The sequence below is a fragment of the Lepidothrix coronata genome, unplaced genomic scaffold (assembly GCF_001604755.1).
Source record: "Lepidothrix coronata isolate B3197 unplaced genomic scaffold, Lepidothrix_coronata-1.0 Scaffold82, whole genome shotgun sequence".
In the NCBI taxonomy this organism is placed as follows: domain Eukaryota; kingdom Metazoa; phylum Chordata; class Aves; order Passeriformes; family Pipridae; genus Lepidothrix; species Lepidothrix coronata.
Genome location: NW_016690262.1, coordinates 2,341,883 through 2,359,349, shown reverse-complemented (window position 1 = coordinate 2,359,349; position 17,467 = coordinate 2,341,883). Strand labels below are relative to the sequence as shown.

Below are 17,467 nucleotides of genomic sequence, written 5' to 3'. Positions count from 1 at the left end.
AATTCTCTCATCTTCTGTTAATAATTTTGGTTTTGTAGTATTGAAAGACTATTTCTTCATTGCATAAGGAATGCTTTGCTTCTGTGTTTGCAGATGCTGTGAAGCCACCAGTCAGTTCTTTACAACCATCTGCTGAGTTACCCTTGCCCATCAACACTTCACCACCTTCCATGCAAGCAGAATCTTCCCTACCTTCTCCTTACCGGCTTATTAACATCCCCCCACTGGAGTCTTCCTCTGGTCAAGAAGATCCTCAAGACTACTTACTGCTAATAAACTGTCAAAGTAAAAAGCCTGAACCCATGAGGTAAGTGACTTTTGTTTCTTAATAACATTTGTTTGTATTACAGGCCAACAGCATTTTGTGCTAAAAGCACTTTTTTATTGCCAAAACATTGAACATTCAGATGCGCATAATCTACCCAAGGAAGCTGCCTGTAACTTCTGCTTTTTTACTTTCTGTGCTTGAACTTTTTGCAGTAATAATAAATTGTTTGATCAGTGCTAGACCCATACTGTATTCTTCAAAAGCATGGGCAGCAATTGCTTGAATGAAGTATAGGAATAATGCAGTGATCCAAGCATCTCATTGTAGCTTGGAGTGGTGCACGGCACAGAGCAGAGAAGTACTCTTTCTTTAGCCACAATCTGGTGTGCTTAATCCAGTTTAGGACTAGAAAAACCTGGAGGAATTTAGCCTTTCTCCCTTCTGGTATTTGGTGCCCCAGTTTTGCCAGTTAAAGCTTTCATGGAAGGGATTTAGAAAACATGCTGATGTTTGTTATCACCTGCCAGATTACCACCTCACTGAGTGCAGCAATCTTCGAGTGGTGTTTGTTTATTATTGCTAGCATGGTTCAGACTCTCAAGACAGAGTAAAAGGCAATTATTTTGTGACAATTAAGAATGCAGGGGGCTGAAACCGCACTATTTCCATGTCATAAATTTTAACTTTTTCCAAATAACAGATATTTAAAAGCAAGCTCAAATAACCTTTATTTTCTGCTGAATAAAGACTACCTACACAGTCAGTTCTCCAGAGGAGTGTGCAATCGGAAATTTTAGGGAAAGCATTTAGAACCTCTACTGAATTGAATGTCTATTTATTTCTCCAACTACTACTTCTAACTTAAATAAATGCACAGCACCTTCTGCATAGAAGACTATGATATTCATGGTAGCTACCTGGGAAGTATTGCTATGTTTTGCCAGAATGGATTATGGTGGCCATTCTTGGAGTAGCTGCCCAGGGACATAGTGGAATCTGTGTTATCTTTAAAAAAACTTCAAAAAACCAACCAACCAACAACAACAAAAAAAAAACAAACAAAAGAACCACAAATGAACTTGACTGGACAAGCTCCTAAGGAGCCTCATCTGATTTTGAAGGGTTTTGCTTAGAGGTATTGGAAGAGCTGGAGCAGATAATCTCCAAAGGTACCTTCTAACCTTGAGTATTCTGTCGGAGAGCCCTATAAATCCCTCTGGCAAACTTCTCTTCTGCAGTAATTTCAAATAAAATTTGCTGGGGTATTTCCAGAAAAATAAACAAAATGTCATACTATTTTTGTGATTGCAGACAAGTACATGGAAGCTGAGGAAAGCTTCCTTTGAAAGTGTTTTCGTGAGTATTTCACATATTTCCTTAGGGCCATACCTTTTAGTGGCAGTGCCTTCTTCAACAACACCTTGATGCTCTGCCAGTTTTCCCTCTGCCATGTGCTCTGTGCTCCCTTGGCATTTTTATCTTGCTCTGTTGTGCCTGAGGAGTTTCCTGCTCCATTTACTGACAATTACATGGTAGAAAAATATCTGCCCTTCACAATCTTCCCCATGAAATCAGGGAATGAGCCTACCGTTCCCCCAGAGTATGGAATGTGCAGGTTACAGGCATCATGGTGTGCCCTAAAAACTCCTGCAGGAGAAGGGGAAACCCAGTGTCTGCTTTCTCACCGTTAAAGGTTTCAGTGTTTAGTGATGTTTAGAAGCTGATAGTGCCCAAGAAGTATGTCACTGTTCCTGCCAAAAGCTTTTAAGAGTTTGGTATTCATTCCAGAACAACTTGGCAGAGGAATCTTGACTTTCATTTCAGCACCCCGGCCCATCAGAAATGTGTCTGAATGCCTGTTTGCTTCTGTGAGGGATGGGCACAGAGCAGAAGTTTAACACCACCACGTGAAGCGTGTTTTTAGGAATTATGAAGGATGAGGTGTGTAATTCACTTTCTGACCTGATTTCCACAGTTATGTGATAAATGCATTAAGTAGAGGCTGAGGAGACCGTAAAAGGGGACACAAACTGTGGCAAGTAGAGAGTCCATGAATAGCTTACAAAATTTCTCAAGGAAGACACTGATGACACAGGGGAGAAGGTACTGGGGCAGGCGGAAGGTCCAATGGAGATAAAATGCCCAGTGAACTGAGAAAGAACTGATCAAAATCTTTGGGAGTGTAGCGATTGTTCAAATGAATGATGGTTTTGTAGGAACATTTGAAGACAATGAAACATTGGCATTGTGATCACTTGGATATTATATGGGCTTAGTGTATTATATGTAGCTAAATTTGCTAAATAGCTGTGTCCTTTCATTAAAAAGGCTGTAATAATGAAAATTCAGAATAATAGTTGTGCTGGACTTCAGTTCCACCTAAAAGGATTCTTTATGTTTTCTGTCTGGTACAGTAGGTATTCTGCTGGATTTGGGCCAGAATCTAGAGTATATAGACCTTTTCCTATGGAATTAGAGCTTTGTGTATCTGTGTAGTATGTTACTAAGGTGATCAGTAAGAGTGCACTCTGTGCACTACCCCAGTCCACATCCTTAAAAGCGAAGAAAAAAATTAAATGGCTTCATCATTTTCCTAATAATTTCCAGGCTTGAAGCAATATATCTGTGTATTTCATACAGACTTAGTGCAAAGTGCAAAGCTTAATAGCTGTAATTAAGCAGGCAGGTACTGTTAATTAAATGGTTTTATTTTTATGATGTTTTCCCTTTAGACTTAAAAGTTGCCGATACGCAGAGGGAACGTTTTCTATTCTAATTCTGCATTTTACTTTATAGGTAATCTGGGAACCACTGAATTTTATTTCAAGGCTTTGAGGTTCTTTTCTGGGCAAGATGGGGAACTGTGAAATATAGAGGAAGTATCCAAGCTGCCTCTTTGGAATTTTTTGAGAATTGTGGTGTTTCAGAACTAGTAAATAGTTTTGAAATGCTTCATTACAATGTCATACAGTGCACCACATACTGTTGTGAGAACATCTTGGATGCAGCAGTTGCAGCTGTAACAATCACGCTGTATTTTGTCTAAAATAGTTTTATGCTCTGATCACTCTTGACTTGAGAAAGAACATTGTTTGACTGTAACATTTAGTGAGATTTTAAGGTTTGCATTTGGATCCTAGAGAGGAAAATGCAGCCAAAGACTGTTTCCAACCCGCTTATTGTTCTGGCTCATTCGAGGGGTGTACTGAAATACTAAACGCTGTCTTCCTCGTCTCTCCTATGTTTATGAACCAGCCAAGGGTCACCCTTTCTCTCAGAAGAAGGGCAGGAATACCTGCTGTTAGAAGACTTTGAAAGTAAAAAGATTCCACTGCAGTGAGTGAACAGTAGCCATTCTTGGCACACGTGTGAGAAATTAATGACAGAGCCATTAACTTGCCTGAAAATATTGTTTGCTTGAGATGCGTCTTGCATGGTGTTCTGTGAGTTTTAACAGAAGAACCTTGTAACTTTGTCTTGAATTTTCTGGAAAGAAAGCTGGGTTATTATTTATTTATATATCTACCACATTTCTTTTCTGTGCTTGCTCATTTGTCCCAGATTACTTGCACACAAGAGCAGTTTTGCTGCCATGTCGTTCGTAATATTCTGTTTAATCAGTCATATTGATTCCTGCAGATGGGAAAAGAATCAGCTGGAAAGGATGAGTGGTCAAGCCAGCCCGAATACAGCATTTTCAAAAATGGGATGAATGCCCCTCAGACTAAAACACTTCTTAAACATTTTTTGCTGGGTCTCTGTCAACATGTAGTTTTTAGGACATGGATGCTTTTCACTGGATTCCCCTTGCACCTCTCCTCTGTGCACCTTAATGCCTAGTCTTTGTAGTCCAGCAGACTGCACAGTTTTCTTTTCTTGATATGTGGAAAGAGATGTCCAATGCTAACACTGGGTAAGGGATAGCTTGGCCACTGAGCATAATTTGGAGATACGTGATACCCACTTGTGATAACACTGAATTCACGTCATAGCCATCCTCTGCTTGTAAAGTGAGGAGTTATCATTGTGTTATATCCAGCCTTGCCATTGTTTTAAACTGAGATATAAAAAAATAATGCTTATCTTAATAACCAGTTGTTAATGGAATATTTAAGGCAATTGGGTTTTTTTTATTAAGCTATACTAAAGTGCTTGGTAAAAATTAAAATTCCCAAAGTAGAGAAGTCATTGGGCATCCTGTCAAAAAAAACCCAAACAAACAAAAAAACCCCCACAAGTAAAGTTTGTTCCTGTCAGCTATGCACTGTGCATTTTCAGAATTTTACATGGTGTTCTTATCATGATCAGTGGTTAATGCTGATTTTTGAAAACCAGTTAAAATTCAGAGGCTGAATTCCTTGACTTTGTTTGGACTTAAACTGCTTTCTTTGTTTCAGACTGTCTTCAAACTTTTAGTCTTGCAAAATCTGGCTGGTTACAACCCATTCATATTTTGAAAACTGTTTCAGTAGACTGAGAAGTTGATTCCAAAAGATTACTTTAAAAATTGTGAAGTAAATCAGAAATGCCCTCTTATAATGAGAAATGTAAGTTGTTGCCATCAGCTAAGCAAATTACAGACCTGGCTGTCTCATGTGTCATGGTTTTTCAAAGTCTTCTAAGTGCTTGTGGTCAAGAAGCAGCACCATCCACTTTGACCCAGAAAAACTCCTATATTTAAAAAAGCATTTGTTGCTTGCATGTGATGGATAATCCTTAAGCACTGGCATTGTACATGTGCTGTTGTTGCATTTTTGAGCTCTGGTTATATAGTCCTGTGTGTTTTCGTAAGATAAATGTAGTGTTGATGTTTTATTTCTGTAGTTTTAGAAGTTTTTTTTCATTTTAAAGTATATCCTAGTGAACTGGAACTAATAATTTTGGTTCTGCAATTGATTGTCAGTGCCCAGCTTCTCTAGACTGCCCGCTTTATTTTTATGGCATAAAAAACAGAGATCCCAATCCTCGCCACACTTGCTTATGTGAAAAACATTTGACTTTTGCTGAGATTTCAGTCTGAATGAATATCATGGAACTGGAAGAGTACATCTAGAAAGCGAGGAACTCCTGAATCAGTTCTTTGAGTAAAGAGGAAGGGCTGCAGCAGGGGCTAAGCTCAGTGTTACTGGTCACACTGTTGACGATTTATTACGCGGTCTGTAACGTCGTGTAATTCCTTCAGTCCTGTGGGCTCTACTTTTTGCAAACCTCCAGTGGTTCATTCGTGAATTCTTGAAGCTCTGAGGCAAAGGGAGTAAACTGTTACGAGACAAGAGATATATTTTTTTCATGGTCAGCACTGGAGGGAATACAGGAAGTTTTGCCAAGGATAAATAATGAGAAAATTCTCTTATTTTTGGGAGAGAGTCCACTAAACTAATGCTGATTAATGTTCTGAGTTACCTAGAAACCAGTTCTGGCCAGTAAGACAGAACTGAAAACTATGTTTAAAATAATAACCAGAGCATTTCTCCGATGAAAAAAAAAAAGCCAAAACCCCTAAGAATAAACTAACAGGAGAAGGTCATATAATTGCAGTGAGAGAAATCTCATAAGCTGCTCATCCTGGTAGAAGATTGTATCTCTGCTATTAAACAGAACACAAAGTTCTGTTGGTTGGGTGAATGACATTTTTCTTGACTGCAGATGTCCATTCCAGGCTAACCATGTTGGTTCCCTTGATAGCTGTCAGAGAGGCACTTTGTGAGGGATTCCTCGTGTTTACGTGGATATCTAAGAGGAACAGATTGTGTTTCACACAGTCTCCATTTCTCTGATGACTGCAGGGGAAATTTAATTGGATAGCTAAACTGGATTCCTTTTTCCTCAGGTTGCCAGAACCCTGGGAGATAAATGCAGCTGTCCCTTGAGAAAGAAAGTTTTGTGCAAACTTACTGACGAATGAAATTTGTATAATAAATATTGGTTGTGATCCCTCTGAGGTAGCGAGCCTCTTAAATAAGGGGGAAAATGCTTCTTGTGGTAGTTCATGTATTTTATTCCTCAAAAGTTTCGGAACTGTGTGGTCCAGTTGCTTAATCAAGCTTAGTAAGAGTAGCAGGTGTTCACTGAAACATATGCATGATGAAATATTTACATATGTATGTATAAATTAACACAATGTATGGTATTGTGCTAATGAAAATAGGAAATATCATGGTATGATTGGTCAAAAAGCGTATGGACTACCTTAACTCTACCAGTGTTTTGCCACTATCTTGACTTTCATTTAAGCAAGGAGTCCAATACAGAATCAAGACCAGTAATAACAGAATTTCTCTGCTTGGAGCACAGTAACTGGGGAGGTTTACAAAGAAGATAAAATCATTGCAACGTGGTTACTTTCCACGTAAGTTTACTGGTAGTAAACTTAGTAAACATTAGTACTGGTTAGTACCACTACTAGTGAGTGCTATTCTCATAAAAGAATTTCCTAAGAAATCAAAGGTAAACAGCTGTGCAGCTTTATCTAACACCACTGCCTTAATTTGCATTCAAGACGAAAGCACTCTGTTGCACATGCAACCTATGGATTTTTTTTCCCCTCAAAGAGCGTACTGTTTTCCTCCTGTTTATGTTCTTATCTCCTACTTCTCTTTCCTTTACATATTTCAAATGAGTTTTATGTGGTCAGTACAACATCAGGCACACATTTAAGAGCATTACAAGCAGTCATCATTTTTTTTTCCTCTTAACATCTTTTTCATACTGATTAGAACTAGCAAGTACTGTAAACCCAAGAATGGAGTGTCTTATTTTTACCTTTAACTGTGCCATTAACGTGCTGCTAGTTGCCAGCATGGGTTAAAAAAATAACAATTAAAAAAATCCCCCCAGCACCCAAACCAAATAAAATCCCCCAGCTGCCAAAAAAACTGCTCCAAATTGGCATCATGGAAATCACTTGCTTTATGAAACATCAACCTGTTGTGGAGCTGTTTGTAAAGCTCCACAGTTGTATTATGTGTTTCACATGCATGGATTGGTACATATGTAGTCACTTAGGATCCTTAAGCACTACTATTTGTTTGATAATTGAGTTCCTGCATCTCATTTTTAAGAAATAAAAATAAAAACTTGGAAGACACTGACAGACTTTTTAGTTGTTTACATTCCAAACATTGAGTCTATCGTTTGTAATGTTTGTTTTTCCTTTGTATTGTTCACCAACATTTTAATCTTACAATCTCACATGTAGATCTCACGCTGACTCGGCAAAATCCAGCTCTTCTGAAACAGACTGCAATGATAACTTGCCCTCCCACAAAAACCCCGCTCCCTCAGCGAGCAAGCACGCTGTGAACGGCTTCTTTCCGCAGCAAGGGGTCTATGACTCCCCTCCTTCTCGGACCGGACTGACGCTGGCAGACTGCAGCCTCTATAACCTGCCCAGGAGTTACTCCCAGGATGTTTTACCCAAGGCAGCGTCTCCGTCTGGGACTGACGCGGAAGTAGAGCAACACGTTTTCAACGCGCCATCGGCAACGTCTTCGTTGGACGCGCAGATGAGACACGTCTCCATTAGCTACGACATTCCCCCCACACCTGGAGGTACTTATCAGATTCCACGAACTTTTCCAGAGGGAACATTGTCTCAGACTTCAAAACTGGAGACTATTCCAGATATTCCTCCGCCTCGGCCACCAAAACCTCACCACGCTGCAGATCGGTCTCCTGTGGAAACATGTAGCATTAGTCGCACTGCTTCCGACACGGACAGTAGTTACTGCATCCCCACAGCAGGAGTGCCGCCCTCCCGCAGTAACACCATTTCAACTGTAGATTTGAATGTCTTTCGGAAAGGTCAGTACTCTGCAGAGTTTTTGTGTTAAATGGTGTGGTCTTGTGAGGAATGGTGGGATATGAATGATGTGAGCGGCGTTTCTAGCCCTTAGAAACAAGTGTGTAGCCCTTCACAAGGCGGTCTGTGGTCAAAGTACGTAAGAAAGAGGTAAAAGAGATTATTAAAGGGAACATCAGTAAGGGATGGACATTGCACTGTAGTATTTGGTCTTGGCTAAAAATATTTGAAGACCCAGACATATTTGTAGTGTTATTCATCTTTAGAAAACACCAGTGAAGAACTAATCTTTTTTTTTTTCTGATGCCTAATAAGCTCATATAACTGAATTCAATACTGCCATTATCAGTCTTTCAGAACGACCAAAGTTAGTAAATTGTGGTCCAATCTGCAGAAGCTGAAAGAGTTTCATGAAGGTCAGTGGGATTTGGTGTATACCCATAGCTTTGAGATCAACCCCGATTTGGGGATCATTGCCACTAACCTTTATTTCATTACTTGTGATTGATATGCTTAGTGCAGTTTTTAAGTAAAATTGAAGTTATTCCTTGTGGCTACCTAAATGTTGGTACTCTAGATGTGCTGCCTTGTATATTGTCTCGTTAACCTCTTTTGTGCTGACTTTCATAATTTTTTAGGTTCCTGAAGCAGGTGGGTATTGCAGTGTTACTTTTAGAGTGAAATTCTAAGCTGGTTATGGTGAATGCTAGTGTTAGAGGTCTTTTTAAAGGAGAATTGTTTGAGTTGTGCTTGGTATGGGATGAGAGGCCAAAATGAGGGGATGGGAACAGGACTTTTAGAGGAGGCAATTTACAGAATGGATGTGACATACAGGTGCTCAAATAGTATTGTCCTGTTTGTCATTCATTTTGTAGGCTGAGTGTAACAATATTGGTGGTTGATAGCGTTTTAAAATTACAAAGTAACACCCTGAAAGATCCTTGTTTGCTCCGGTTACCTTCTCTCATTTTCCTAAGTTTGTAGGTAAATATTCCTACAATAAAGCTGAGATTCTCTGTCTCAGTAAAAGTAGCCTTTCTGAAAATACTGTTTTAATTTGGTGCTCAATAGCAGAGGTGTTTATTTTTCCTCTGAGATGGAAATCTCAAAAAAACATCAGAGGTTTTTTACAGGGCAAGGTGGGGCTAAAACCCAGAGTTTTCCCAGTTTCTGTATTGGCATCAGGAGGAGGGGCATGCCTGCTGCAGGATAAGGCAGTCTGCCACCTGCATGGATGAGCAGCACCTGGGAGCCAGGTGTCCCACAAACACCCCTCTCCACCAAAGAACCAGCCACGAAGATCGAGACCTTCTCTGCTTCTGCAGCAGTTTGTTCCAGTTGAAAGCCCCTGGAGACCACACTGGGGAGCTGAGAGAAGGAATTCACCTGTTCCTGCAACAGATGGAATCCTGTTGAATCAGCACTTTCCAAAGGAAGGGTATCAGTAAGGAAACCTTTCTCCAGACCCTGAACTACATCTGCCATTTGTTTATTTTAGAATAGCTTTTTCATGAGGGCCCAGATTCCGACTCTTACACTAAGTTCATACAGGTGCTCGTTTGAAAGAAAGACTTTGCTGCTTCTTTAAAAGCAAAAATTCCTTTTTCTTTTCTCACAGTGGAAAACCGCCGCCATAAGAGCTTTGCATTGTGACTGATGGGTGCTAAGGTTGTTTGTGAACACAGTCCTCCCAAGTACAGATAAAATCTATGGGCCACAGCTTCAGGAGGCGTGTTTGTATGCTCTCAGAAGCAGACAGTAAATAACAAGAGACTCTGGATGCCTGGTGCCAAGTGACAGGAACAAGGATGATAAATAGCCACTTTCTCTTCTTGTTTCTTTAGAAATTAGTTCTCAAGACTGTTATGATATTCCACGAACGTTTCCGAATGACAGATCTAATTCATTGGAGGGCTTCCATAACCACTTTGTAAGTATGACTTGATCTGATGTGAGGTGACAGTGACAGTGCTTGAATGCTCTTGGTTCCTGTGTAAAAAAGCAAGTTGTACGGTGTTTGTGATTTTTCAGTTTCAGTATTAATCTGAGTAGATTAGGTTAAAAAACTCATATGATTCACAGCTGATTGCATAACTTATTTTGTTAAAGGAAATATATGTTAATTCTAGAAAAACAGAAGCATGTTGACAGTGGGAAGTGTTTCAAGTGAAGAACTAGATGAAAATTATGTCCCAATGAATCCCAACTCTCCTCCACGACAGCATTCCAGCAGCTTCACTGAACCCATCCAGGAAACAAACTATGTACCAATGATACCAGGCACGTTTGATTTTCCATTATTTGGAAAGCAAGTCCCTCCTCCTGCTCACATGGGTTTCAGGTCCAGTCCAAAGACCCCTCCCAGACGGTCGGTACCTGCTGCAGAATGTGAGCCACCGCCAGTGGATCGGAACCTCAAACCAGACAGAAAAGGTGAGGAAAATGTCCAATAGAAGGTAATTTAATTAAGAAAATAACATAGCTCTCCCAGCTTCCAGTTAGTAGAAAATTACCATATTCGTAGAAATTATTTTTAAAATAATTTTTGTCCTATGAGGTAATTGTAACACAAAGGGATCGTAGGATTATTTTTAACAATATTAAAGCATCACAAAAACAGTGCCAAATACAAGCATAGGCTTATATTATAGCCCTGCAGTTACTAAAGAAAAAATGACACAGAATTGCTGACATTTAGAGGTGTGAGTTTTAGTCCTCATATATAGGAGACACTCGTGATGCAGAGAGAGCACACAAGGTACTGGATAAAATACAGATTTATAGCCATAACAATGCTTGGTACAGGAGCAGTACACATTTTCACTTTGGAAGGCCCTTCCAAACCTATCCTAAAAGATTAATCTTGTAAATCTGGTGCACACTGTGTTTACTTTTCCTTTAAATAAGGATTATTTGAGTGACTGGTGTTCTTAAGGAACAAAGAAGGTAGGGTTTCAATGTGTCTATAAGAGATACTTGTCTAGAGAATCACTAATAAATAGCTTGGATTTTCCAGTTCAGCTGAAATTTTTTATCAGCCATCTTGTCAGAAATACAGGCAAATGCTTAAGGAACTTGTTTCCCCCACTATGCAGTTTTTCAGACAAGATAACTAACTTGTAGAAGTGGCAACTACAGAACATTAGGTCAAGTCTCTGCACTATTTTGCATATGAGTAAGTCCTATTTTTAATCTTATGCACTTGAAAAAATTACTATTTACATTGAGAATCCTGACTTCATTGTAGGAAAGCTTGATGGCAAATATTCAGGTGGTCTAAAATATTCACTAACTAAACCTTTAAGTTAGTATTTTTCCCACTAGGTGAAAACAACCTGTAATTAAGGGAAGTAGATAGTATCATGATCATATAGATGAGCTCAGTGTGAAATGGAATGTCTCATTCCTGCCTGTCCATCTCCAGAAAGCGAGGCATGGCCTTTTTCAAGACCTTGGCTCTATGCATGTGTCTAATTGTTTCTGTTTTACCAGACAGTAGTTTTGTTTAGTTCTTAAGAAATACTGGACAGTAACAGATTGATGAAAGCTGATAATGGAAAATATTCTCAAAATAAGCACTGAACTGATTTAAAATATTTTCCCTGACTGGCCAGTTTGTGTACTTTACTGATAAAATGTTTGACCTTCAAAAGCAGTAAACTTCTGTGTTTAAAAGCATCTCACTTTTGCTGTTGGCAGCGCAAAGCTGCCACACAGATGTCTGCTGGTGCAGCATCGTTGCTCTTGCATCTCTTTTTGAATCTGAATGAGTGGTTCACATTCTGAAAGTGGCATGTGAGGCTCCTGCTTTGCTCCCATCCTCAAATGCTTTACAGCTGGAAAGAACTAGCTAACATTAGGGAAAAGATTTTTAGATGTGCTAACATACCTCTGAATAAGTGTAGAGTGACTGGCTGAAATTTTTGCCTGTAGACTTTAGAAACTTTTACCACTGTAAAATAATAGGATTATTTAATGTCATTTACAAGATAAAATAATTTTAAAGTAAAACTGTCCCTGAAAGTAAGTATTGTATAGTAAATGCTTAGGGGCTGCAAAAAATGTCGTGAAGATCTTGAGCTACCAAGAGTAGTAATGATTCTGATTTATCACTGAGGGTTTTATCTTAGTAACACATATACACACAGCCTCACTCAAATTTTGTCAAGTGCATTACTGTGAGTTTTCCATTGTTGTGAAGAGCAGATATGATGACACATCAGAATGGTAATATATTCCCATTTTAGTAGCTGAGTTCTCCATGCAAATAACTCCTTCCAGATATACCTTTGGGAAAATAAAACTGCAGTTTCTTTTGAGTTAAAGTAGGATAAAACTCTTGTTTAAGTGGACCTTTACCTAATTAAAACAAGTGTTTGCTTTATGTTCTTCTGTGTTGCTTTTTCAGCTTTCAAGTTCTTGTAGCAGCTTCTACTATCAGGTTGTTTCTGCTTATGTAAATGTACTGCAACGCTCTTCTGCTACAACTGAGTGCACAGAAAGTATTGAGTTGGCCAGTAGGTTCAATAAATCTTTGGCAGACACAGAAAGGGAGGAAATGGAACATAAAATATTTACCTTCTGGGTATTGCTCCATTAAATGTTGGGGTTTTTTAATATGCCATTGGTTCAAGAATTTCTGTTGAAGACCACTGGTGCTTCTCTAAGAGATGGCGTTACCACAGAGATCGGGTGTGTTGGGGTAAGGTATTGTGAGGGCACATCTCCTGTTCTCTTGGAAGAAGGTGCTGTATCTTTTTTTATTGGCTACAGATTGCTGCAAAAATAGTGTTTGCACTGCCTCCAAGTAACAATTGCTCTTTAGTAGCTATGAGAAGTATCACCACTGCCTTTCAGATGAGCATTAGCTTTAGCTCAGTCATGTTGGTGTGGGCCAGGGAAGTTTGTTCAATGCTAAAAATGCATTTGACAAAGAAATAGTGCGGTGAAACTAGCAGATAAAGAAAGAATATACTGCTTTTTGTTGTCAGATGTATGTGTTTAGCATCTCCTCTGCTTTCCTTTGGTTTGAGGGCTTACAGCTTACAGGCAGTATAGTTTGACAAGAGTAGAAAGTGGAGGGCTCAGTGATGGCAGGGCCCCTTCTCTGGCATACAGCCTGCTCTCCCCTTTGCTATTCTGTTCTGTACACCTGACATGAAACAGATACTCACTTTCTTCTGGTTCTGCTGTCTTTGAAGAATAATGTGTCAGGCAGCAAGGACCTGGCAGTCTGTCCATTGGCAGTAGTGACTGTACTGTGTAATGTCTTCACAGCTCTCATACAGCAGCTGACGTTCAGGGTAATTTATCTAATCATTAATATTCTCCAAATTTCTACAGTTATGTAGAAGTAGTGACTGACAGGGGACTGATTTATGAAAAATCATTAACATAGGTAAACTGAATGTAGGTAATAGGTCTAAAATTTATTAAAGTATGTGCACATTCTTTTGAGGAGGGTACTTGTGCAGCCCAGCCCTGAGAGGCATAGGCCCTTTGGTCTTCCCAGCTGGAGGAGTAGCCAGGGCCAGGAGCCATGGTGAGCTATGACATACCCTGTGTCTTTTCCCACTGGATTTTAAAGCTTTGCTTTAGAAAATGGATTAAAAATAATAACAAAAAAAAATAGAGAGAGAGAGAGCCTTGAGATTACACTACAGGTTCACATAGTTTCATTTTCTAGCTCACAGCTGCTTCTGTAAATACAGGGAGCTTCCAGTACTTTCTGAAAAATAAAACTGCAGTTTTGAACCATGTTCAAAACATGGTGTTGGCTCCCTGCCTCAATAACTTGAATCAGAGCACTTTACTTTTTCTTTAGAGAAGCATACCAAAAGGTAAGTGATGTACTGGTTGGAACAAAATGGAGAGCGTTTGGCAGGTGCTTTTCTGCATTCACCTGTAATTGAATGATTAAAAAAAAAATCTCTTTTTTAATTTAATTTTTTTTCAGGGTGCTGTTTCTTTAGTTATATAGAACCGTTGTTTGTATTGATTTTTGTATTTCTGCTTTTTGGCCGCTTTAGCTTGCCACAGTTGCATGTAGTCGTGATGCTAATTTGGAAGTGTGTTTGCTAGCAAAAGGCTTCGAGCAGAAGAAATATTGCATCCATCCATGCAGTCGAATCTTACTCACTGAATTGCTCAAAGACTGTGAAGGGTTCTGCCACAGAGCAGTTGTGACATTTGTTGTGACAGTGACGTGTTCCTTCCTCAAAACAATATTTATCCAAGAAGGAGCAGTGGAATTAAAGGTGCCCAAACACGGTGGGCAGCCAAGGCAACAAAGAACACCAGATTCTCTTCTCTTCAACCTATTTTAAGGAAAAGGTGCCTGGTCAAAAATGAAAGGAATAAGGTGTGAATTCTTTTTTATAGGTCAGCAGGAAGCCTTTGAGTGACACAGCATTTGAGATGGGAGTGTCTGTCAACCTCTGGGCATGCTAGTGACCCCCTCCTGCCTAAGGGTTTATTTCCAGGACTTGGGGGATGGGGTATGTCATCTTAAACCAAGACTTTAAGACCAAACATCTACAAAATCAGATTTTTTTAAAAACTGTAACTGTTTAGGAGCCCTGCAGAAGAAGTCCTTATAGCTATGTGGCATCATCATCCATAAAGTTGAAATCTGTGCTTGTCATCTTGACTGATAAAATATAGTTTTTCAATATCTGAATCAAACTGTTAAGTCAGCGATGGAATTGGGGATGGTGGAATTTACTTCTTCAGAGTCTCAGTTTGATGCCCAGCTTACATTAACTTGGTAAATTCTTTTTTCTGAGACCACTTCTGCCAAAGTGGGTTTTTTAAGGTTCTGCAAAGAAATGGATGAACTATGGGCATATGGCTGAATTAACAATTCATAACCATGATGGAATGAAAGTTAAAAATTTAATCTCGTTCATTTGAGTATAATATTGGAATGTAATGCATGAATGAATATAAATGTAATTTTAGTCATGTTTTGACCCATAGTACTTAAAAACACCTTATGAGAGAGTTCCATTTAGCACAGGTCCTAGTTCAGAGTCACGGGGAGCTGAGTTAGAATGATACCCTCAGGATCAGATTGCTGACAGAGGCAATACAAAATTTGGGAATCCCAGTTTACAACGTGGGTTTTGGGTAGGATTGCAGAGATTTTTTTTTACTGAAATAACCAATAATCAGTGTAGTGCATTTTCACTTTTTTTTTTTTTTTAAAGGCTTATATTTCAACAAAAATTTAATCTGAGATGCTTCCTACGACTTAAGTCCATATGATTGCCTTTAAAAGAGGCTGCTGCTTGGCCCAGGCAATTTTCAGCCCAGCATGTGGTAAACTTGGATTTAGACTTGGATTTAGTGGGTGATGCACACATTTCTTTTCATGCCAAGAAAATACCCAGTTGCAGCTTGAAAACAAGAAAACAAACAAACAAAACAAACCAAGGGAGAGGCAGAAAATTCTCATGGAGTTGGGAATTGTGATTGTTTTTAAAAATGTTAAAAATTTTATCTGGTTGTTTTTCTCATAGTTTTTTTTCTCATTTAAGATGTTAAAAGACATTATTTCTGTGGGTAAACCACAAATATGTGGATGGCCTCTAAAAATGTGGCTGTATCTTGGCCATGACTCGTCATGAGCATCTCCCAAATGGATTAACTTCATAGAAAATTCCAGTTTTCTTGATGTAAGAGTATAAACCCACTTTGAAAAGGTATTTGTGTACAGAGCTTTCCCCTGGCAGGAAGCACCTGCCACATTCTGGTCCCCAAAGGACCCGCTATGATGCTCCTGGATAACCAGCATAATCACCCATTGTTGTAGTGTAGTAATGGTGCTGTAAAAATCCCAAGTAAAGTAGGTAGTTGTTAAGGAAATTAAGAATCCTCATTAATCATGGAGGCAGTTATAAATAGCCTAATGAAAAATTTCCTTGTTAGACACTCAAACATGTAAATATTTAAGTTGGACAGCGTGAACATGTTACATGTCTTGATGCAGGAGGAGCATCCCACCAGCCTGAAATAAAACTTCAGAGAAACAGTTAAAGCATTTGTGAATACAGGAGCTGACAATTCTTTTAAAATAATAAATAATAATAATAACTAGAAGGTGGAAACACTACAGTGTTCTACACTATCGTAATTGTCTTGCATGTTCTTTAATAAAGGTTCGCTTATGTTCTCAGGCTTTAGGACAAGTAGGCATTGAAAAAAATCTGAATGGTGATTTTAATCAGCAGCAAACACTGAACTAAAGATCTGTTAAAAAAGAAACTGCAATTTCTGTGATGACTTTTTTGAACAGAAGTAGTGTTCATTTTGCTTTTAAGAAATCCAGGCATTTAATCCTTCTTTTCTCTCTTGGAAATTCCTGTTCATTCTGTTTAGGAATTCTAAAAAATTCTGTTTTGGGGGGAAGTTTCGGTGCTTCGTCAGAATTCCTAAAGCAAGTTGAATACAAATTTATTGAAATTTTTTTTTTCCTTCTTTGATCCCCCACAAGCTCCAAAGGCTCCCATTTAGCTGAAAATTAAACTTCCTCCGTGCCTGTACAAATTATTTCTACAAGTCTAGCTTTTACTTAATAGCTTGAAATGAAGTTTACATAACTCCTTGCTGCGATACTCCAGCCCTTAACTTGCAGCTGTGATTTGTCTTACAAAACTTTGAAACAACAAATAATTTCAGTAAAGATTTCAGTTTGGATGGCTGCATCGCAGCTGCAAAGGAAGCTCCGCTTTGCTGGACACAATGGCTTTAAGAAAATCAAACACACGAGTTTTCTAAAGACAAACTGCAATACTTGCTCTGATGCTACCGGTAGAGATGGTAGTTTTTAACTCCAAAGATACCAGGGAGGGCAGGAACAAGTGAACAAGGGTAATAACGCCCTGGGGTTTTTTTCCCCTCCATAGAATTTTTCTTTTCTTCCTTGTGTGCTTATTGCTTTCTTTTAGGAAAATGTAGTTTTTGATGCACATATTGTCGTGCTGTTCCCTTGGCTTTTTTTATAGGCTTAATGTTAGGCTTTACTTTTCCAGTGAACAAGTTAAATTCCATTACTTTTTTCGTGTTTTGTTTTTGGAGTCCTTTGCACTTAATGAATCTTAGTGCAGGTTTGAACTGCTGATCAATAAACACTCCAGAACACTGTACTTTGTTATTGAATGCTTTTAGTTCATCATGCTTTGGGGGATTTTAAAATACAGACATGTAGAGTTACTCACAAATTAGAGCAGTCAAATAGTATTTTGATGATTAATAGCTTTGGTATTCTCTGAATAGTTTCATGGCATTTGGCAAATATTTTAGGAATACCAGTGAACCTTAGCTGTCACATCCAGTTGGATTTCTTCATAATCAGATTTTTTTTTCCGATTCATTCCTAATTTCTGGAGCATTCAAAG

At 38.8% G+C, this 17,467-nt stretch overlaps 1 protein-coding gene across 3 annotated transcripts in view; it reads left to right on the top strand.

Annotated features, from left to right (window-relative positions):
* The window catches only part of GAB1 (GRB2 associated binding protein 1), a 72,539-nt gene that overhangs the window by 41,381 nt on the left and 13,691 nt on the right, over window positions 1–17,467 (top strand). For 2 of the 3 annotated variants that reach the window (XM_017820380.1, XM_017820378.1), the window contains exons 3-6: window positions 94–307; window positions 7,467–8,071; window positions 9,914–9,999; window positions 10,199–10,502. In XM_017820380.1, coding sequence (XP_017675869.1) covers window positions 94–307; window positions 7,467–8,071; window positions 9,914–9,999; window positions 10,199–10,502 — 1,209 coding nt within the window. Of the gene's footprint in view, window positions 1–93; window positions 308–3,523; window positions 3,605–7,466; window positions 8,072–9,913; window positions 10,000–10,198; window positions 10,503–17,467 lie in introns of all 3 variants that reach the window. The other variant, XM_017820379.1, reaches the window with a different exon arrangement.